This window comes from Taeniopygia guttata, chromosome 12, assembly GCF_048771995.1.
Source record: "Taeniopygia guttata chromosome 12, bTaeGut7.mat, whole genome shotgun sequence".
Taxonomy (NCBI): domain Eukaryota; kingdom Metazoa; phylum Chordata; class Aves; order Passeriformes; family Estrildidae; genus Taeniopygia; species Taeniopygia guttata.
Genome location: NC_133037.1, coordinates 15956617 through 15978349, shown reverse-complemented (window position 1 = coordinate 15978349; position 21733 = coordinate 15956617). Strand labels below are relative to the sequence as shown.

At 48.6% G+C, this 21733-nt stretch overlaps 1 protein-coding gene across 4 annotated transcripts in view; it reads right to left on the bottom strand.

Moving 5' to 3' along the window:
• RBM6 (RNA binding motif protein 6) overlaps window positions 1–21733 on the bottom strand; it is a 57642-nt gene that overhangs the window by 730 nt on the left and 35179 nt on the right. For 2 of the 4 annotated variants that reach the window (XM_072934862.1, XM_072934863.1), the window contains exons 7-22: window positions 15577–15651; window positions 13965–14025; window positions 12452–12520; window positions 11128–11379; window positions 10467–10627; window positions 9630–9727; window positions 9005–9050; window positions 8362–8422; window positions 7331–7422; window positions 6515–6664; window positions 5556–5645; window positions 4801–4890; window positions 3913–4176; window positions 3331–3405; window positions 2633–2730; window positions 1294–1405 (exon numbers count right to left, since the gene is read on the bottom strand). In XM_072934862.1, the coding sequence (XP_072790963.1) occupies window positions 1294–1405; window positions 2633–2730; window positions 3331–3405; window positions 3913–4176; window positions 4801–4890; window positions 5556–5645; window positions 6515–6664; window positions 7331–7422; window positions 8362–8422; window positions 9005–9050; window positions 9630–9727; window positions 10467–10627; window positions 11128–11379; window positions 12452–12520; window positions 13965–14025; window positions 15577–15651 (1794 nt within the window). The remainder of the gene's footprint in view (window positions 1–1293; window positions 1406–2632; window positions 2731–3330; window positions 3406–3912; window positions 4177–4800; window positions 4891–5555; window positions 5646–6514; window positions 6665–7330; window positions 7423–8361; window positions 8423–9004; window positions 9051–9629; window positions 9728–10466; window positions 10628–11127; window positions 11380–12451; window positions 12521–13964; window positions 14026–15576; window positions 15652–21733) is intronic. The other 2 variants (XM_041718664.2, XM_072934864.1) reach the window with 2 other exon arrangements.

Genomic DNA, 21733 nt, shown 5'->3' with positions numbered 1-21733 from the left:
TACCTCACTTGGAATTTCAATCAGTTTTCAAGGACTGGCTTCTGCAGCCAGCACCTGCATTATTCAGCAATACCTGCCTGCAGTTAGCCCAGGAGAGCAGGCCCAAGGCTGGAAGTTTCTCTGGCTTTTCAGTCCAACCCACCTGAACACCAGAGATCTCACTAGCTGGGCCAAGAGATCAGAGTTGTGTGGGGCTGGCATGGTCACACGGCTTTGTCCAGCATGACTTGGAAGTGAAAGGCAGGCACGTCTCTTCTGGCCTTTCTATGAACTGTAGGAGGGCTGTGCTTCGCCATCAGCTCCCCATCCACATGGGCAGCCCTGAGGGGAGCTCAGAGCTCTCAGAGCACAGCGCTGGAGCTGGCTCTGGGCAGAGCCTGTTTTATGGGCACAGGGGCCTCACCACAGGGACTCAGCTCGGGCTGGTTCCTGCTGCCTGCACTGAAGAGGGACTCTTGCCTCATGGATTTGGGCCCAAGCAAACGTGCGTCGCAAAGCCTCAAATATTTGCTTTAATGATCTACTTGACTGCAGGCTGACGGTCACCCCGTGAGCCCTGCTCCGAGCTGCCTGTCCCTCAGCACAGAGCTGTGCACACCACAGCACCTGCCAGCCATGAACCTGCCACCAGAACACAGCACTGCTCATGTGGCCCTGGGCAAGGCAGAGCAGACCCTGTCCCAGGCTGCTTCTCTGATAAACCCTCTGCAGTAAACTAAGGTCCACTGAGAGACCAGCCTGTCACAGAAGGCAGGATCTACCTGACCCTGCCTATCCCTGACATCCTTTGCCAATGGGCCTCTGTTCCTTGGCAGGTGCTGTATCTTGGTATTATCTTCTGATGTCTAGAGTCTGCAATGGCAGCAAGAGCCTCCCTCACAAGTGGTAAGCAGAGCAGAAAAAGAGCATCTTGGGTCCTGGGGTTTTGCCTATGCTCACACCTCCCCAGGGGAAGTTCACCTTTTTGCCCAGCTTGCATTACTGCAGAGAACCGAGCTGGTGACCTGTTCAAACCCTAACCTGACTTTGAGCAGGTACTAATGAGATGCTCACACCCTTCCTGCTCACTGTTACTCTACCCTCAACACCTCCAGATCCATACAAATTCTAACCTTTTTCAACAACCAACATACTTGCAGCCCCTCCCAGACTGCAAAGTTCATCAGTGCACACATATTATTCCATCAAGCAGGTGCTGAGATTTGCAGCCTGACTTGAACTCCCTCCAGCTGTCCTGGGAAACATTATGGGCTGCAGGATAGTGGTGTGCTCTGAAAGGCAGGGAAGACTCACCTCCACTGGTGATGCTGTGCCCTGCTGGTTGTGGCCAAAGCCCTTCTTCCACCCAGGAGATTGCACCATTCGGTTCCCTTTGTTGTTACTATCAAGCCTTGGGTCATAGTCACTGCAAAAGAACCAGAATCAATTGTCCAGTCTCGTAATGCTTCAAACACACGCCAGGGATTTTTAGTTCTGCTAATAGAACCTTCATTGACATTTCAGCCTCTCATGAGGGATATCCAGGTTTCTTGCCAGAAGCACACCGCCTAAGGAAACCACCACGGTGGATTCTGTGTGCAGGGCTCACACACCTCTGACTGCACAATTTCTTGTCCCACCTCAGGGGGAAATACACCAGGGCACAGGAAATGAGCTCAGACTTCAAAATATTTACAGTGTAAGCAAGCCAGGAGCCTTCTGTGCTTGTATTTCTTAATTAAAGTCTTAGCAATAACAAGAAAGCAAAGTCTAATCCCTGCTGCTCTGTTAGATCTTTCCTTTCTCCCAGAGCTGTGGTCATGGAGCTCAACAGATGCAATGTTGAGCCGGACACTCTTTCTCCCACCTCATTATTCATCCAAGACCATTAACCAAAAGCCAAAGTTTTGAAAATCTCAGCATAAACAACTCTTCCTTCAGACAATTTCTGCTTTCTGGCTGCTGGTGACACTGCACACAAACTGTTTGAGTTTATCTACAGCTATTCCAGGAAAACAGAGGGAAGAGACGATGTGCATGTTTAAACTGCAAGACACAGAGGACAGGTCTCCTTCTGAGGTGCCGTGCCAGAAGAAACAGGCACATAACCAGTTCCATCTTCAACACATGCCTGGCCGTTCCTCAGCCCACTGAACACGCGAGCTCACAGCAGGCAGGCCTGTCAGGAACTTCACACAGCACGCACTTTCTTCCTCCACCTACTCCCAGCGAGATGGAAACAGCTCCCAGCGTTCCTCTGAGTCAGGGAACAGATGAAACACAGCTTTGCTCTTTCTTTCAATGGCTACATGCCAGGACAGGAGGGCAGCAAGTGCCTTAAGGACGAGGTGGATGGGAACAGGCTGCATTCTGCCCTCTGTGTCCAGCCACACTCAGGGACCCATCTCACCCCTCCAGCACCAGGCAGTTTTTCTCTGCCTCTGCCTTGTTTCCACCCCAGCCCTTTTCTGACCTCTACAAGATGTCCTGCAGTACAACAGGTTCACACTTTGAGGAGCTCTGTCTCAGTCTGTCTAGCTGTTACTTTGCAGATCTACCTCACTGGACAATTCCCAGCCTTGGTCTGCCTGCAGCACACATCCCATCCTGGCATCAGCATCCCCAAAAAGACGTAACCCAGAACAGTCATTACCTCTCTGAGTCCCGGTCATATCTGAGTCGTTTCATCTCTGGTGAATCCATCTGCTGGAATTTCTCTCTCCGGTCACTTCCTTTGTCTTTATGCCTCCCCTTCACAACAGAAAGGGCAAAGTAAGTACAGGAGCTATGAAGGATTCAGCACAGTAGGAGACTGCTCTGCATCCAGGTCTCATCTCATCCTCAGGTGGCTGGAAGGCTGTCCTGGGGACTCACAAACCCTGAATGCTCACATCCCACCATACACTTGCTCTGTTCAGATGCCATCTATTGGGCTGACCCAGACCTGCTGTTGCAGCCTTCCAGCTACTGCACCAGGAGCAGCTCTCTGATCTTCCAAACAATGGACAGCTACAGCTCTCCTGTCCCTGGCCAGGCAGCAGCAGCCCATACACCCCATCGGTTTTAGATGGAAATTTGTGTCCCACTTAGTCCAGAGCCCAGTGCTGCTTGCAGGACAAAACCACACTCAGACCCTTCTGTGAGGAGCAAGATCTGATCTTAGAAGTCACAGAACTACCTAAAGGTCCCTGTGCAGAGTGAGCCCACAGTTCCCTTTTGGGAGGCATCTGATGCCTGGTGCCTAAGTGGATGCCTGCTGACAACTGCAGCATTAGTGGAGAGTCCCCCCGGGACCACCACCCCCCTGGTGCAGAAGCACAAGCAGCTGACTGCCCACCACCACAGACGCACCTCACGCTCTCTCTTCTCCAAATATGCCAGTTCCTGCTCAGATCGTTTAATTTTCATATGAATCTCTAGGTTTTGCTGGAAGGAGGAAGACAGAAGGCAGTGTCAAGCAGAGAACACAAGCTGTCAGGGTCATCTGCTCCACCCATAAGGACACAGGTAAAGCAGTATGCTCTTGTACCTGCACTATACCAGGCACAGCAGCCTCTCTTGCTGCCCAGACCACCTGCTGCCCCACAGAGGCCCGGAGCCCTTCCTCCCTGCAGTAAGGAAGGCAACCAGCTCAAAGGCAGCACAGAACATGGGAGTGCATGTGCCAAGTTCTTACCGCTCTCACACTTGTGTGTGCCAGCACCCCACTCTCCCCAGCCTTAGCTATCTCACTACAGCTTACAAAGTCACACCTTGACGTTATAGCACTCCCATGGCAGGAACAAGCAGTTCACACAATGCTTTGAACAGAGCTTTGGGGGAACTTTGCCTGCTACTGTGACAATTTCAGCGCAGCTCTTCCACCCAACCGCTGCATTTTCCGTGCGGCTCACAAAGCCATTGAGCCAACGGCAGCCCCCAGCTTCCCCATACCTTGTGCAGGTTGGAAAGCTGCTGGTGCTTGATGAGCACTTCCTTGTTGGGAAACTGCCTCCTGCACAGCAGGCAGGCCAGCTTGTTCCAGTCAGTCAGTTTGTCATCGCTGGCCTTGGCCTTCCGCGGCTGCTCCTCGCGCGGTGCCGGGGGAGGCGGCAGCCACTGAGCCTGGGACTGCTCCTCCTCTTCCTCCTCCTCTTCATTGTCGCTGTCTCCTCCATACTCTCCCAGCAGTCCTATCAGAGGGTTCACCACCTTGGGCTGAGGGAAGTGGAGAAAAGTGTGACAATTTGTAGCATCAAGCTTGCCAGGCCAGCGGGGCTTTACTTCCCCAGCTCCCAGCTCCTGTCTCTGTTCCAGTCCAAGAGGCAGAGAGTTGCTTCCCAGCAGCACAGGCAGGGAACAGAGAGGAGCTGGCTGGCTTCTCTCCCTTCCCACCACGGGGTGGAAGCCCTTCTGCTCTCTAGACAGGCCATGCTTTGGTGCCAGGTTTTTCCAACTTGCCACACACCTGAGAGCACAAGAAGCCAACTGAGGCAGTGGCTGTTTGGCAGTGAGCTGCTGTCACTCACTTCCTCTAGAAATGGAGATCAGTGAGATTTGCCCTTCATCAGCCTGGAGGTGGCTGGAAAAGCTTTCTGCCTTAGGACAGGTTAAGTGAGATCCTGCTTGAATGCAGGTAACAAATGTCCCCATGCCAGAAGCCCACAAACAAGGTCAGACTTAAAAAACAAACTGTCTTCCATCCCCAGCACTCCCTCCTCTGGCATGAGAAACATCTCTGGCACTTCTGGCACTCACAGTTGCAGCCAGGCTGTGCTGAGCCTCCCTAAAACTGTATCCAGGCTCAAAGAGGTCAAAATCCAATCCTATGGACACACTTACTGGGGCTGCACTTTCTTCCTTTTTCACAGAAGGAGGTAAAGGCTTTTTAAAGATATCTTCTGCAGAGAACTTCTCCTCTCCAGTCTCAGTCTGAAACAGTCAAGGTCAGGTGTTGAGAGAGCCATAGCATGGACTCAGAGCACACAATAACTAAGCACTTATTCAAACAGGTCTCCAAGGAAACCAGGTGGTTGGCAGAAATGAGGTGGTGGTTTTGGTGGGAGACATTGCCATTCTGGGGAATCCAGAGCTCTCCTGGAGCCATATTCATGATTTCAGAGACAGCTGCAGCAGCTCACCATGCTGCCTCAGCCCATCCCACTCTCATTCTCTGCTACACTGTGATGCTGACAGTGGTCCCTCATATCAGCGATGGAGCTGCGGCAGGGCCAGGTCACACTTGAGCACCTCTGTGTGTCCACAAAGGACATGAAGATCAGGTTCAAAGCCACCCCCACTGCCAGACAACACCAATTTTCTCTGCTGTGACTGTGGCACAACATATGGCCAGGCTCAGCCAGCATGGCAGGGTTTTCAGGATTTTCTTTAGCCTGGACAGAGGGCACCAGAGACTGCAGTCAGCACTGCACAGGATGAGCCTGTGATACTCAGCTCAGCAGCACAGACAGTAGGCTGGGATGAAGCTTCACTTTCACACATTTTACAGAGAACTAGGCTGGAGCCCTGGACACTCTCCAATTTACTGGCTCGTGAGTTACCCATACTTGACCAGGGAAGACAAGTGTACACCTTACCAGGCCTGTGCTCTCATCCTTCTTCGCAGAGGGAGGCAATGGCTTTTTGAAGACATCTTCTGCAAAGAATCTCTCCTCTCCAGGCTCATTCTAAAAAATCCAGGACTGGGCATTAGGCCAGCGATTACACAGGTGTCAGAGAGAGCACAGTGCAGCCAGGAAGCCACTTCTGAGCATCCATGGAAATGACAGAATGATTTCTACTGGAGATGTTTTTACCCTTCATTCAGACAGGACCACGCTTCTCCTAGGTCAGTGTCCCTGAAAGCCTCTGATGACTCCTTGGCTGGCTTATTACCAGCCTCAGGGAGAGCTACAGCCCTCAAGTCCCTTGTGCCCAGGACTGGTCATGCCACTGAGCACATTCAGACCAAGAGGCAAGGAAGAACACAAAGTTTCTGCATTGGTGGCTAAATCACATCTAGCAACTCTCCCGGCCTTCCTCAGACCCTGTCAGTACCACAGCCCTGGGCTGTGCTCAAACATTGCTTTGGCCAGCTACTCCCAACCAGCAGCTCCCACACTGGCATTTGCTGACTGGGAACAGCAGTGAAGGGCACTGTCCTAGGACTGGGGGGGCAGAAACTGCAGTTAGGGGAGAGCTGATTATCCATTATCATCTGACTTGGTGCGTTTAAATGTCTCTGTCAGTTTTTTGTTGTCTATTACAATAGTTGGGTGCTTTCAGCAACATGAGTGAAACATGTCTCAGTTACATGGATGTGCTCGAATCCTTCACCATAAAGAAGGGATGAAAAGCCCTGGATTTAATGTAAGGAGAGAAAAATTTTGGGAACTTACTCCCAGGCTCGACAACCACCATGTGCCTTTCTGGCTGCTGACCCCACTGTCTTCTCTCACTGTCCCATCCTTTTTGAATCCCCCAATTACTCTCCATTTTCTAACCTTTTCCCTCAGCCTCCTGGCCTCAGGTCATTCTGATGCCTGGAGGGAGTTACCTTAGCAGAAGTACTTTTCCCTTTGTCCTTTTTGTCCCTGTTGTCCCTGCCGTGTGGCTCCTTCCTGTCACTTGTCCACTCCTGGCTCCCGTGCCGCCTCCTGCTCTCCGGCGGGGGTGAGGAGGGCTCCCGCTCTATCGTCACTTCCCTCTGAAAGAGGCATTTGGAGCTTAGCCCAACCCCTGCAGTCTTCTTACTGGGCTTCTTGCTGAGCACAGTAGGAAGGGACTGCAGAGGGCAAAAGCTTCAGAACTTTGCTGGGGCAGAAGACAGCTGACCACAGCCAGGTCACCAGAGCACTGCCCTGCTCTCCCACAACATGGACATCCCCAGGATCATGAAAACAAGATTATATTTCCAGAAAATCGCTGCTGATGGCTCTTTTTTGGCATCCTTGACAGCTATTGCTGGCTAGGGTAGAGAAGCAAAGAGACCACAGATGAAAACAGAGTTCTGCTGTCCATTCTTTCTTACAGACAGTCACATATCACATGTCTACAGCAAAATTTAGCTATGATGCTCTGCCTTTAAGTCTACCTGAGAAAAAGCAGACCAAAAATTCTCCAAAGGCAGGCCTTCAGAGGCAAGAGGCAGTTACAACTGGTTCAACACAAGCTAATGGGTTCCTAGCCTCTCATTAAGTTGTATTTTGCAATGTGCATCCCTTTCATACAGGTCAGAAGACAGAGTGAAAAACACAAAGCCTCTGTACTGCCCTACACTGTCTTGTCTTCAGGATGTGGCTGCAAAATCCCTCCAGAGAAGAGCAGTTTGTAAGAACATACTGTATGTAAAGCTTCCTGCTTGTGGACTCACCTGAGTTCTGGGGTCATAGTATGTCCCAGCTATGGGATCATAGTAATTCCCAGTGTCAGGATCATAAATGTATGTGGACACATCTGATGGTGCTGAAGAGAGAGACAGGAGTTAGCACCACAGGCTTCCAAAAGCAGAACTTACCTTTTACAAAGACAAAAGCACAAACAAACATTACGCTGGAGAAAGGATCAATAATGGGAAATAATTTTTTTTTTCTCCTGGCAAAAGAGGTATGAGTATCTTCACATCACTTGACCTACATAATCTTTTCTTTAAGGAGTGAGAGGGATGATAAGTTTTCACAATTCCGGTTAGGACTCTGGCAAAACTTCCATATCAAAACAAATTTACAGGAGCTGTGCTGAGATCACAAGACCACAACACTTGGTCATGAAATTCAGTAATTTCCCTAAGAATGGGGTAATGAGTATCTACATCCACCCACTCCTGTGAACAAGGAAAAGCTGTTCTCTCTCAATCCTGTTTAAAGTGATGACACTCCCCACATCCCTTCCACCCCATCAGTGCATGAAAGCTCCCAAGAAGAAAGGGGAGCGAACTATTTATACAGGAAAAGCCAAAGGCCTTAAGGGTAGCAGGCCCATAATGTCAGGAATGCTTCTCATTTCCAAAGTGTCTTTTGACAGACCTCAGAAATGCTATATCTAAATCAGTAAAACAATCAGGAGTGCACTTCCAGCTACTGGCATTGCTGCATCAAGTGTATTTTCTTCTGTCTTCTCTAGTAACTGCCAGGCTGATTTTATCCCATCAGTTTTCCACAACAAGGAAAAATAGGCAGCAAGTTTCCTTTATCTGCATGCAGTTTTGCACAGTGAGAATAGAGAGACGCACATCATCAGATAGGAAAATGTGACTAAACAAAGTTGGCAAAGGAACTCACAAGTGGGTGTAGCAAACAAACCTACTCTTAGCCTTTAAAATATTTTTGGGCTGATTTCTACATGTCAGTGCCCTTTTAAGGAAGAAAAGTCTCCACAGTAGGAGTGAAGCAGAGTTTAACTTACACTGTGCTCTGGTGCGTCTCTGTGATTCGCCACCCCTCCTGTCTCTCATGCCCCTTCTGCCCTGGAGTAAGTGAACACAAACAAATCAGACACTCTTTAACAAACATCATATTGCTTCTCCTCCCTTTGACAGGCCTAAAGTTCAGGAGAAGGGCTCATTTAGCCATCCTAAACAGAGCACAAGCAGACATAGCTTTTCATCTACAGAGCAATGGGCAGTGTCACAAAGCACGAGATCTCTGCAGCTTCCATGAGAGGTGCTCATAGCAATCCATATGGAAGCCTTTGCCTCATCCAGTATATGGGAAGAGTCCTGTAGTCTAGTAACAAACACTAAAGAGACATTCACTCTGGGAACTGAGATCAGTCATCAGTGAAATCCCTCTGTAAAGTGTGGCATCAAGTAACCCAGTCCAGAACTTCCTCCAGCAGCACTGACTTGCACTTCTATGCAATGATAAACAGTATGAGGGGCAGAGCAGCAGTGGACACATTTGAGCATTATCAGCCCATCTTCAAATGCGGCGAAACATGTTCTGCAGTATGTCAGCAGCCTAAGAGAAAAAGCCTAACACAGTCAGGTCCATCACCCCCCAGTGCTCCCTCCCTTTAAGCAACCTGCAGGGAAGCTGTGCAGACCTACCGGGCCATAGTAGGAATTGTCACCGTGCTCCCCATAGTCATTCCTGCTAAGACAAAAGTTTATAGCAAGTTAATATTATAGCAAGTTAACTTGCAAGTTTATTGCAAGTTAACTTGCAAGTTTATTATTGCAAGTTAATATTTATAGCAAGTTAACTTGCAAGTTTATTGCAAGTTAATACCAATTTGGTTTTACACTAACCTCAGTATATTCAAATGATCAGCAGGACCAATAAAGGCAGAAAGACCATCTTTTCTGGCCACATGCTGGACTGTGTCCATCCCAGGAGACAGACTTGGCAAACCATTCTCTCCGCAAGAAATATGACTCCACTATGCTGTGTCTACAAAGATGACTCTCTCCACATGTTTTTTAAAAAGCTGAACCCACTAATTCCTACAGAATGGGATTTGACAGCTGAACAACAAGATGCGCTGTGATCACTAATCCCATTCTGCTCAATCACCGAAGCTTCCTCAAGCTTCACTTCTCCAACACATTTTTTGGTTGTAGGAACATCTGTGCTAATTCCCATGCCAAACTTCAAGCACCTGCTCTGACAACAGAGTTCTAGCCTCACTGTACAGCACATAAAGGACAATGCCACTGCCTCATGTGTCAGTACCTTCTCCTCCCTGTAGCAAGATTCACTTCCAATGTACGCCCATCAATGCAGATGGGGGGATCCAGGTTCTGCAGTATCTTCAGCAGCCTCAGCGCCTCCTGTAAAAGGAAGAAGAATGCCCCTTTCCATGAGAAGGAAACATTACATTGTACAAATCTAGTCTGTCTGAAAGGAATGTTTTGTGCTCAGTAGGACAAGAAACACAACAGTAAATATTAGTCTAAGTGTCAGAGAAGGGTATTTAGGATGTGACAAAAGGGATAAATGCAATGTGAGGTTCTCTGTTTGTCTTATGACCGACCACTTACAGCAGCCAGCTGGGGACAGCATTCTCCTCGGGCTGCCAGACAGTGCAGCACTGTGGCTGCTGCTACCCTGAAGTGTTTTGGTAAACACTCTCTGGGAACAACATCAAAGAACAGCTATGGAGTCTGGGAGCCACCCAGAAACAGAAAATGTGAACCCTCTGACATGGGAGGGTGTGTTAATTGAGATTCTTGCCTTCTACAAACAAAAATAATTAGATTCAAGTTCTCTGCAAACCAAATACCTATGAAAGAGGTGTTCAAGTTTAGAGTGTCTAGAAAGAAATGTACTGAGGTGAGAAACTCAATCAGTGTCACAGCTTGTGACAACAATCAATCTTTGACTACTAAAGCCAGAGAACAACAGCTGTACCAGCTAATTCCTGTACTTGGTCACACAAGCAGAAAAAAGGACTGACTCCAGCACAGCAGCCTCACAAGTACAGAGATTTCTTATATTTCTGTGGTTTCTCTACATCTACAGATACCAGATGCCAACAAAAGGAGCAGGTGAAAGCAGAAAACTACTTACAGCATGAGATTCCAGTTCGATGAAGCCATAGGTCTGCCCCATCCGCCCAGCCTTGTTCTTCATGATGCGCACGCTGGACGTGGACAGACGCACGTACGGGGCCAGGAGCCCCACAATCACCTCCGGAGGGGTGAACCGGGTGATGCGCTTCAGCATAATTGCTGAGACACACAACCAGGGAGGTGGCCCAGGAAGAAAAAGCAGTGAAAAAGATAATTCAGAACCAAGTCTGCTGTGACTAAACCCACTCAAAGCAAGGGCACAGCTCCTTGCAGTTGAGTCTCAAAGCCAATGCGTTTTTCTTTCCACTTTGCAAGATGCTCCAGTTACCGCCTCCAATTGCTAACCTTTTCTTCCCAGAAAACAGAGGAGAAAGTAGCCCCTTCTCAGAGCTCAGCCCACAGTAACTGCTGGCCCAAAAGACTTTTGAAGCTGTGCTAAGTTAACTGCACCACCCTAAAGCCAGCTCAGCCTGAATGGATTTTCCTAAAGGCAATTTGTCAGCACCTTTGGAGCTGGACAGCCCTCCATTACTCTATGCCACAGATATGCACAACATAGAAATAGCCTCCAGACATTTTAGTGAAATGCTGCCCTTTCTGCAGACGACCTCATGGAATGCAAGCAAGAGGAATCCAAAACTGGTCTTTGTGTCACTCACTTCTGCTTCCTCCACCATCTGGTGGTGTGGCTTCCTCTGCTTCCCTCTGAGAGGGCGGCTCCTGGTGCCGGTCCATGTCCCTTCTCTTCTCCTGTGGGGGCCGACGCTCCCTGCCTTCATCTCTCTTCCTGGGCTCCTGTTCCTGAGGCTGACATTCCTGCTGTGGAGCAGGAACTGAGGGCTGGAGAGGCTGCTTTGGAGATCCTGGTTGACCTGACAATTCTTGCTCAGGTGTTTCAAGCTTTGTCTCTGCTATTAGAGAGGAGAAATGAACTGGTTCCACATAAAAATGCTTTAGCAGGTTTTTTTCTTCTCCTACTTTCTGGCCCTTGCAGCAATGCTCCTTATAAAAGGCCAACCTGTACTGCCTGCTGCATATCCACTGTTTTAACAGTTAGCAGACACAAGGTTCAGGTACTGTCATCTTTCCATTGCCTTGTTTTGTGTTGGGCTTTTCTAGTCAGAGACAAGAGGCTTTTTGGTCTCCTTTTAGGATTGGCTCTTGCCTGAACAAACAAGAATCAGGGATGGATTTAAACATCTTCCTTCCACATCCAGGACAACCTATATGGCAGCGATCCTTACTATCCACGATGTACTCCTGATAGCAATATCAACTAGTAACTGTCACCCTGTTTATATGCTGGAGGAAAACTGGGCTCAGACCCCCCCTGAGACCACTGAGTCAAACACATCCATAATACAATCACAGATTTTATCAGGTGCCTACTGACCACAGCTGAAGCAGAAAGAATGTGGGAACACCCTGCCCCCCCAATCTAGCTATACCATTCAGAGAACACAAATCTCAACAAGCTTCTGTGCTTGAAGATCTCTGAATGGCCTGGCTTCCCTGCAGAAGAGATCTCTACCTGAGCTTCTAACACTGCTGGAAAGGGAAGCCAGATCTGTGAGGCTGCAAAAGTAGACACCACCAACCCAGCACCTGCTGCTGAAGCCTCTTCCCACAGAGAGGTAAAAGAGGGTGCAAGACATGGCACAGTGAAGCTTCCCTCTTTAATGTCCCTGAGAGTAAGTCCCTGCTCTCATCCTGTTTGGGCAGTGGGCGGCATGGCAGAACACACAACGATTTTGCACACAACTGTTGGGAAAGCTGCACAGTGCCTTGTTTGGCTGCCAGCACAGCTCACCTTGGACAGGCTTGTACTCATTTGTCTGCAGTTTGTAGAGTGCAGAGTTTTGGCTACAGAACCTCATGTAAAATTTGCAGATGAAACCAGTTTGCACCTGCAGCTGTGAGAACTGCCTGTGCAAATCACACAGCCACAAGTACAACCCTAGAGATGGGGAGGGCAGCTCTTACTGAATTCTTGCTCAGCCGACGTGTCCTCTCCCTCAGCACCACCTCTGGACTCTGGGCCTGCTCTGCTCCCTGTAAGAGAGGCGCACTTAAGCCCACTTCACACCCATCATCACAAAGCATGCCAGAACTCATACAAAGCTGCAGTAACCACTGCAAACGCCTAGAGAGTTGCTTTGTTTCACCCAGTCATAGAGAGGTTATCTTACTGTACCCTTTCTCAAGAAAAGCAGGCCAGTAAGAAGCATTCACCACAATCTGTCTTCACAGCAGGTTAAAGGCTCTGTTTAATTTTCCCTGGGCAGTTTTGTTGCAACCCACAGCTGCATTGGGGCAGCTGTGTGAATTTTGCCTTCACAACACTGATGGAGGAGCCACAGAGTACAGAAAACAACCACAGGGAGAGTTCTTCAGTAAACAGAGATCTCTGCATCAGCAGTGAATGGCTTCTTCAAGTGCAATACATAGAAGTCTGCTCAAAGATAGAGAGACAATTCTTACACAGTGGCTGGAATGCACAGACAGTGCCAGAGGAGGGTGGAGGACTCATTTGTGGCACTGTGGCCCCTGGTACTGCACCCAGGGATGGAGAAGGTCATCATCCCAGAGAAATCAGTTCCTCAAGGAAGTGTGTTTTGGCTCTTGTGCCCTCCCACCCCAGAAATCAGAGGTGTTGGTGGGGTGAGGAGAAGCTCCTGGAGAACTCCTCTCATGCATTTTTCACAGCCAGCAAGGTGAGTTCAACAATTCCAGTCCCAGATTCCCCTCTAATCTCCTCTCCCAAGAACAAGTGATAGGACAAATGGAAATGAGTCAGACTCAAGTTGCCCTGGGGGAGGTTTAGATTAGATATTAGGGAAAATTTCTTGACCAAAAGGGCTGTCAAGCATTGGAACAGGCTACCCTGGGAAGTGATAGAATTACCATCTCTGGAAGTGTTCAAAAAATGTGTAGGCATGGTGCTTAGAGCCATGGGTTAGTGGTGGGCTTTCCAATGATGTGTTAATGGTTGGACTTGATTCCAGAGGTCTTTTCCAACCTTAATGATTCCATGATTCTGTGATCGTAATCTGAGAGTCTCAAAAGTGAGGCAAATCTGAGAGTCTCTGAGTGACACTAAAACCATGCAGCTGCACCTCCCAAGGAAGGTGGGTCAAGGGAAAGCCATCTCACCTATAGTGAGCAGTACCAGCTCACAGTCCCAGAGGACACACAATTGTAACTCCCTGGATGAAAGGACAAGACCAGGCAGTAGGAGGGAAAGGCTGTGGGCAGTAAGACACCTCTCCACCCAGCCTCACAGCAGCAGAGAACCTGACAGTGACCCATTGCATGTAACATCTTTAGTGTGGACAGGCAAAAAGGGCCTAAGTGAAGCAAAACCAACAATCCTCCCACACAGTGCTCGGCTAGTCCATCCCCAAGAGGGAGGCCATGGGAAACCTGAAGAGAAACTTACTTGTCAGGTTAGATGAAACTTTTAACTGACCAAGCTCAGGGGACGACATATACTCACCATCTCTTGGGAGCTTGCAATAGGAACAGGAAGATCTGTAGCCCACAGTAGACACCTTACACTGCAATGCAAGATGGACAGCATGAGGAAGTCATGTTTTGAAGGCAGCGGGTACAACCTGCTCCAGAATTCCAGACTCTGCAGTGTGCTTTCAGAAAGTAGCAGCCATGAAAATGTTACAGCAATGGGAAATGGCAGCAGGGGCCTTTGCTGGAATTGCAGATAAATGCTCATATGACTCACAGTTGGGCTTGCCTTGGGAACAGGGCTTTCACACAACCATGGAGCACACATTTATGCACTAGTCCTTGAGATGGAACTCTTCCCTCTCTCAAGTGATGCTGGATCAAAAGCTCCCTGCTAAGCACAATGTTGATTCAAATTGTCCAAAGTCACCTTGGCATTCTCTAACCTGAATTCACCTCTCAGGCAGTGCTGAAGTCCTTATCTGAGCTGAATTGTAGCTAGTGATGTAATTTTGAGAGTTAATAATGAGGTGTCTGTTAACCAAGAGGCAGAGCTGTACAGGCTTGGATAGTTATCCCACCTAGAGCCACTGTGGGGAGAGCCAATTGCCCCATTTTCATAGCTCTTTCCAAACACAGCATCCATGACTTCCTCCTTAAGCTCTTTGCAAATGCATTGCTTTGGTTTCATAGCAATTTCTTCCTATGACTGAAACCTTGTGGATGCTCTGGGGCACAAAAAAACTCCTTCAGCCCATGGCTGCACACAGCAACAGTGGGAACATAAGTGCAGCCACCTCAGTACACTGAGAGCTGTTTGAAACCACTGCTTGAAACTTGTGTCTCCACCTCCGGACTGCTGCAAGCAGAGATGAGGCACGGAGCAACAGCTCTGCCTGCAGCTGAGTGCATCCAGTCAGCTGGATGAGGGTCTCTGTAGCCCAGGGTGATCCAGTGGACAAGGTGGGACTCTAATTAGAACCAACCCTTTCAAGTCCTGCTGCAAACTCAGCCTGTACTCAGTGGGAATGCAGAGAACAATCCTGTCCTTTCTCCAGCTATCACTTCCAGCCTGCTGCAGCCACAAGTTCCTGTACTGGGAGAACCTTGGGGAGGGCACAGGAACAAAATGACCCTTGGGCAACTGTGCCTTCCCAGAAATGGATCGGTTCCAGCATGTACTAGACTTGGCTCATGCTGCCTAGACGTGGATCCATTTCCATGCTCCCTTCCTTGCTGCACTTACTACAGCCACAGCTAGACCACAGGTTCCTGTGTGAGGCAGAGGGGTGGTTACACCCAAGAACCAGAGCAAAGCCTGTTCCATTCCAGTTGGCAAAATCACTGTCTCATTGTGGTTTTTAAGGAGAAAGGATTCACACGCTATTTTTCCCACATTTTAAAAAGGAACCACTGCATAGGGACAAGGCTGCTCTGTGCCTGGCTACCACAGCAACATGCATGCAGAGGTGAGACCAAAAACAAGGGGGGCAAGAGCACAGTTTAGAAGGGGCAAGAGCTTCACGGCAGGTATTAATTACTCTGAGGGACTTTGGCCACCGAGCAAGTATCAAAGACTCCTCTGAGCTGCCACTGCCACGAGTGCCAGCAGGGGAAGCACAACACAGCTCTGAGCACATACTCACACGTTTGCAGCGCCAAAACTCTGGGCACGGAGTGTATTCAAGGGTCACTTCTTTGCCACCGATTGTAAGAGTTCCCTGTTGAGACAAGGGGGGAAATGACGAATGTGCCCAGCACACGCAGGTTACTCAGAGGCAAAGAAAGGGGTGAAAGCTCTGGTTCCTAAAGGTTTTGCAAGTGAAACAGGGTGAAAGGGGGAGAAAGTCTCCCAGTTCAGTTAGCTGGAGCTTTGCCATGGAAGTGGGAGGAAAACAGCCTGTGCCCTGTTCTAGCATGGGGCTACAAGGCTGTGTTAGCTAGCTCCAGAGGAACCAGGCAGGAGAGGCCCTGCCACCTCCCAGGAAGAGCAGAGACAAGTAATTAGAGTGGGAAACTGCTGTAACCTGCTTTAGTCCAGGTGCTGGCAAGGGGCAGCTGGACAGACTCCCTCACACCAGCCACCACCAGGCTGGTCTCAATGCAGCTACTCGAGGAGGAATGCATGGGAAAATCCTCTCAGGTGAGAGAATTTTCATACTTGGGTTAGTCTTCATGCCAGTCATGAAACCATGGCTTTTCTTCAGAGAAATACACCAGAAATCTGCCACTGGCCCTGCAGCCAGCAAAGGCACTGCTCTGCAGCCAGCCCTTCGTTGCTGAGGCTGGCCTGGAGCGCCTGAGCAGAGCACCTGAGGGCCTCCACTGCCCACAGATACACTGCTGCCAGATCCTCAAGTGATGCTTTGGAGATGTGCCAACACACCCACAAGCTCTGCTGAAATGCAGATAGAATGGGTCGTAGGTACAAGTCCCCTGGCTCCTGCCTGGAGCAGCAATGATTCCTGGCAGCTCCCATCTGCCATGGACAACAGGCCATGCTTGGGCACGCAGGATGCAGGCAGGCCAAGTCACAGATGCACACAGCCATGAGACATCTCCTGTCACTGCAGGCACTGCCAGACCACACAGCTTGGATTGCCCAGTAGCACAGTTTGAGACTTGGTATCAATCAAGAGACCCAGACCCAGGTCTCCCAAGTCCCAGGAGAGCAGCTGCCTGACAGCACAGACAGATGTCAGGGAGCTGTAAACGGTCCCAGCCTATTTTGGGGACCTCTGCTGAGTCAGAAGTTTCCCAGGTACTCTGACCCAGTAGCCTCACCATGCTAAAACCCCCAGTGCAAACCATGAACACGAGAAAACAAGTTCCCAGAGTTATTATTCAGAAGTCATGATACACCCATGCATAAACTGCTCTGCAGAACGTGAGGGAGATGCTAGGGAATATGCAAAGTGGGAGTGAAGAGTTCATAGGAGGGAATCACTGAGTGGCAGTAAAACAATCCTTTAACTCCTACAAAAGAACACAGCAGGGTTCCACCACCTCCCCTCTTCCCATCCTGCCTTTTATGAACCAAAGCCATCCTTCCCTACCAGGCCTATGTTGAACATTTTGAAGGGCTCCTTTCTGCCACCCAGCTGCTCAAGCACTGCTTTCCAGCATGGACCTGCCTTTGCCTGACAGAAAGTGGAGCCACTCTGGCCTTTGCTGCAGGCTGGTGTGTGCACACAGAGCACCCTGCTGCATCCTTGGAGAACCTGCTCAGGGTCTATTCACAGCAGGGAGCATTGCTCATTTCACCTGTCTACAAGAGGCTTTGCACCTTCCTTAAGGTACCTGAGGAAACACAAGTGAGAAAGGGAAGCGGAAATCAAGGCTGTCCCACTGGAACTGTTGGTCCCTGAGACAGACATGCCCCCTCTCCCAGGCAGGGCACCCACCACATACTCAAGAGATGGGCAGTGCCAGCAGCAGGCTAGAAATGCCTGTGGATGCCTCAGGACACACTGAGCAGAGGCAGGAGGAGAAGGCAGGGTGCACATCCTCATAAGCCCAGGGAAGTCCTTGGGAACAGCAGCCCCTCACCAGGCAGCTGCAGGACTGCCTAGGAGCTCAGGAAACAAAAAACTCAACTAGAGCACATCTCCTCTGGCAGGGCCAATCCATCACACAGCTTCATCCTTCTCCTAGCCACTGAGGACAAACCTTCCCAGAAAGCCTTAAGGTTATTTTTGGTTTCACGGAAAATGGTATTTAAGTGCATGTTGTGCTGGTGGTGCTGGTCCCTTCCGAAAATTCCATTTTCGGAGGCTGCAGAAAGTGTCACTTGCATAATTACTCCCTGATTTCCCTAACACCCTGCTGATTGCCTGCTCACTTTTCCAGCAAGCTCTCTCTTACTGATTTCTTCTTGATAAAGTAATTTTCAAGGTTGCAATCATCATTTAACTCTCCAAAATGAGTCTTTCACTTAGGACACACATTGTCAGGATTCAGTGGCTTTGAATTCCTCGTTCTCCCATTTTGTTACTAGATTCCATCAAAAATATTTTCAGAACCTTTATTTCCTCTAGTGCCTGTCTCTGCTTACTCTTCTTCATCTAGATCTTTTACGGTGTAAAAATTTCAGTATAATTGAGCAGATTTCCACTGAGCAAATCTTGCTGAAAGGACATAGATTTTCTGAAAATTTCAGGGAAGAGTGCTGGGGGCAGGGGGGAAAAGGTAAGCTTAAAGTAAGCTACATATTGTGTCTGGAACCATATCTCTTCCACATTCAGGCATTTTATCCTGGACTTTTTCACCAATCTGCACTATGCCTGTTAATTCCTCTGTATTTTTAATACCCTGTACTTTGGAGCAGCTTGGCTTTTTCTAAGTCAGAGTGAAACAGAAATGTCTCTCTGGTCTTCCCAGTCAGGAACCTCCCCCTCATAACTAGCAGTAAACATAGAGTTGACTCACCAGTGAAGGGTTTAAAAGGCAGCACAGCTTTGTAGCACCAGGACAGCAAGCTCTCAGCCATGGAAATGCCCAGATTTCCAAGGGCATGAACAGATTCTACTGTTTTCTGAATTGCCAAATTAATCAAAACAGAGCATCAGGACTTTACTGCTGGAGCAATGATTTGTGCTACTGTTTGATACCTTTCAAACACAGTTATACATGGATTTTTTTTTGCTTAGAGGTCATTGGAGATACAACACTGAATTCTAATCTAAGTGATACAATTCAGTCCCAGCCAGTTCAACTATTAAAAAATCTGCCCTATGGCCAAGTATGTAAATACACCTGTCAGCAGACTGATCCATGGAGCAGCCCTACCATGAGATGGTCCTAGAGAGCTGTGCCAGGAAACCATAAAGCCTGTTTGCAGAGAGCATACACAGGGCAGCCATGTCTCAAAGCTCTTCAGTGAGCAGGGACAAACCCCACAGGAACAGGTTGCTTTTACAGACAGAAAGAAAAAAGAAAATCCCTTAGCCATGATATCCACAGGTGATGCAATCCATCCAAAAGCACTTTGGAGACTGTGTCAGCAGGACACAGGGCTTCAGCAACAAAGCTAGCTAGTTTCACTAAAGCAGTTTCCAAGCTTTTTGTTCCCAAAAGAAGCATTAAAGAATACCAGGAAGGTAGGCCTACCTGTGAGAAAAAAGCCAGACCACACCCTAGGACACATCATACCCACTTCTGAGGTTGGGTTTAGCTCACCTCTAGTTTACCCTGTTCTGCACAGAGCCCAGCCTGGCTCTGCAGGTAGATTAGCACTGAGCACTCTGATCCCACCTCCTAGGGAACCTATGGAGCTACTGCCAGGGCCAGGAGACAGCCTGCTGCAGGTCAGCCACTGCACAAGCCACCGCTTCAGCTGCTTGTCTGTCAATTAGCATTTACAGTTGGCACGCCGGGTTTTTCATGCTTGTTGACAGCCTTTTAATGATGATGACTGGGGGCTGAGGAGGGGGAGAACTTGCCAAAAAAGTATCTCTTTGCTCTCAAGACTGAGATGACAGAATACAAATCATCAGTGTCAAAGCTTTTGCTAACTGTTTCTCTGAAAAAAAATTAGAGCATCCAAGAGTGACCTAGAAAATTGGAAATGTGGAAGGAGAGCTTTCGGAACACAGCCACTCCCTCAAATAAAACCAGGCTTCTCCTTTAACTGAATTTATCCAAACACTGAAACCTTCAGTAAAATTTCACTTTGGAGCCTCCAAACAATGAGCTGACAGCATTCCAAATATTTCACCCCACAGGTCATGCTTTGACAGCTACAACAGGGACCGTGAAACGGCACAGAGATGTGGATGCAGCAACCAACACCACCACAGATTGCTGTGGAGGAATGTGCTCCAGTTCTTCCAGAGGAATGGCAACAGCCATCCACACAGGATGCCACCATCCCTGGTCACAAGTCAGACCAGAGTGCCTGACTGAGTGGAACAGCAGCTGTCAGTCTCACCTTTACAGACAACACACCTGGGGCGGTGCACATCGGTTCTGGAACACAACCAAGGCTCTACTACCAAGAACCCAAAGCCACAAGGATTAGTAAGCCAAACTTTTCTTCTTGGCTACAACCCCAAGGCACTGCAGGAGGTGCCTCCTGCACCTGGTTCACCACAAGTGAACCGTCTTCAGACCCCTTTTAGAAGCTGGCTCATGCACAAACCAAACACCACACCAGCTAATTATTTCCTAATATTGTTTGTGGTCTGATTAAATGGAAAATATCTGTACCATGAACTGAAAGGTTCAGGTATCTTCCTCGCTGATTAATAACCAAGCTGGAAGACTGATTACATGGTTCAACACGATAAAAATTAACTGAAAATACCATCTGTAAACAGATAAAAACCTGCATACGAAGATTATGACAAAAGAATGCTTAGGGGCAGCAGAGCAAAGCAGTCACATTAAAATACCATACTAACCTTGTTTATATGATGTTAATTCAGCCCTCTTCTGCATATTTACTATAATTAGGATGGTTATTCAAAAATCAGTATACATCCGTCATTTAAAAATTATTTAAAATGATTAACGACAAGTGCTTATTGCCTTGGGAATGCTCAGACACTACTCCAGGAAGCAGTCTGGGAATGCAGTGGATGCCCTTGGTCCCAGCAGCACTTCCCAGAATAAAAAGCTCTTGCCATCCTCAGGGTATATTCCAGCCCTGGCCTCCAAATGCACTGGATGGCACAGCACAGGAAACAAGGGGCTGACAGCACAAGCCAGGTTATCTAATTGGAACTGCAAATCAGAATGCTTTCAGGTTCTGCTCCTATTTGAGTATGGATTAGAAATGCAGATTTAACAGCCCCCAACCACCACACAATGCAAGTTATGTAATGGCATCCTATTCCACTGGCATGTACCATGCAGAGGCTGAGTGGGAGCTGGCAGGGAGAGCACAGGGTTCTCTCCCTGACAGGATTCACCTTCAAATTAGGCAGGCAGGTGAGATCAAACACCAAAGGTCTCCCTATCCCCAGCTGCTCCTGGAATTGAGGAGGCAGCACCTTCCTGGGATGAAGCAGAGGGCCAACACCTGGGATGATAAGAGTCCAGCTGGATATATTTCAGCAGAAGATCATCCCAGCCACAGAAACTGGCTTCTCGTCCCCTGTTTTCCATATGCTGAAGTTTTTATCCCTAAACTCATCAGCAGCTGCTGGACAAGGGACTCAAGTGCACAGGGCAACAGGCAGTACATCTGCTTACCTCTGACAAAAAGCATATGAGAAAAGCTGTGGACCCACAAACCACAATCCATCTGTAATTAAACACTTAGAAAATGGAACGTGACATGGAGCTGAAGAAACAAGAGCAATCCAGGCTGCTGCAGGGTACTGCAGCAATCTGGCATTTCCTACAGCAAGAGTAAGTACAAGCAAATTCCTCACAAGGTGGGATTTTCCCCAAGGCTCTCAGCCTCTTTCTTGAGCTCTCAAACCAGTTGCAGCTCAGGGACTGCTTTTTATTGGCCTGATCTAGAAGTGCAATCCAGCACTCTACTGCTGAGTGGCTGACAGCCAAGGCAGAAGATTCAAGATATACAGGAGAAAAGGATGGTTTGAAAAGTGGTAGATCCCTGAGGAGCTGCTACATCACCAAATGGATCCAAACAACTTTGCTGTGCACTATTATTACAGATTTCCATCAAGACTAACACTGAGATGACAACTGACAACATAAAACTGTGTTAGTGGTCAGGATATTTGGCTCTTGGGCATCAGAGACGCTATGGAGCTGAAGAGCACGTGGCATCACCTTGAAGCATTTAGCAGTAAGGCATTTATTTCAACAGTGATCCAAGGCTAACCAGCTTGG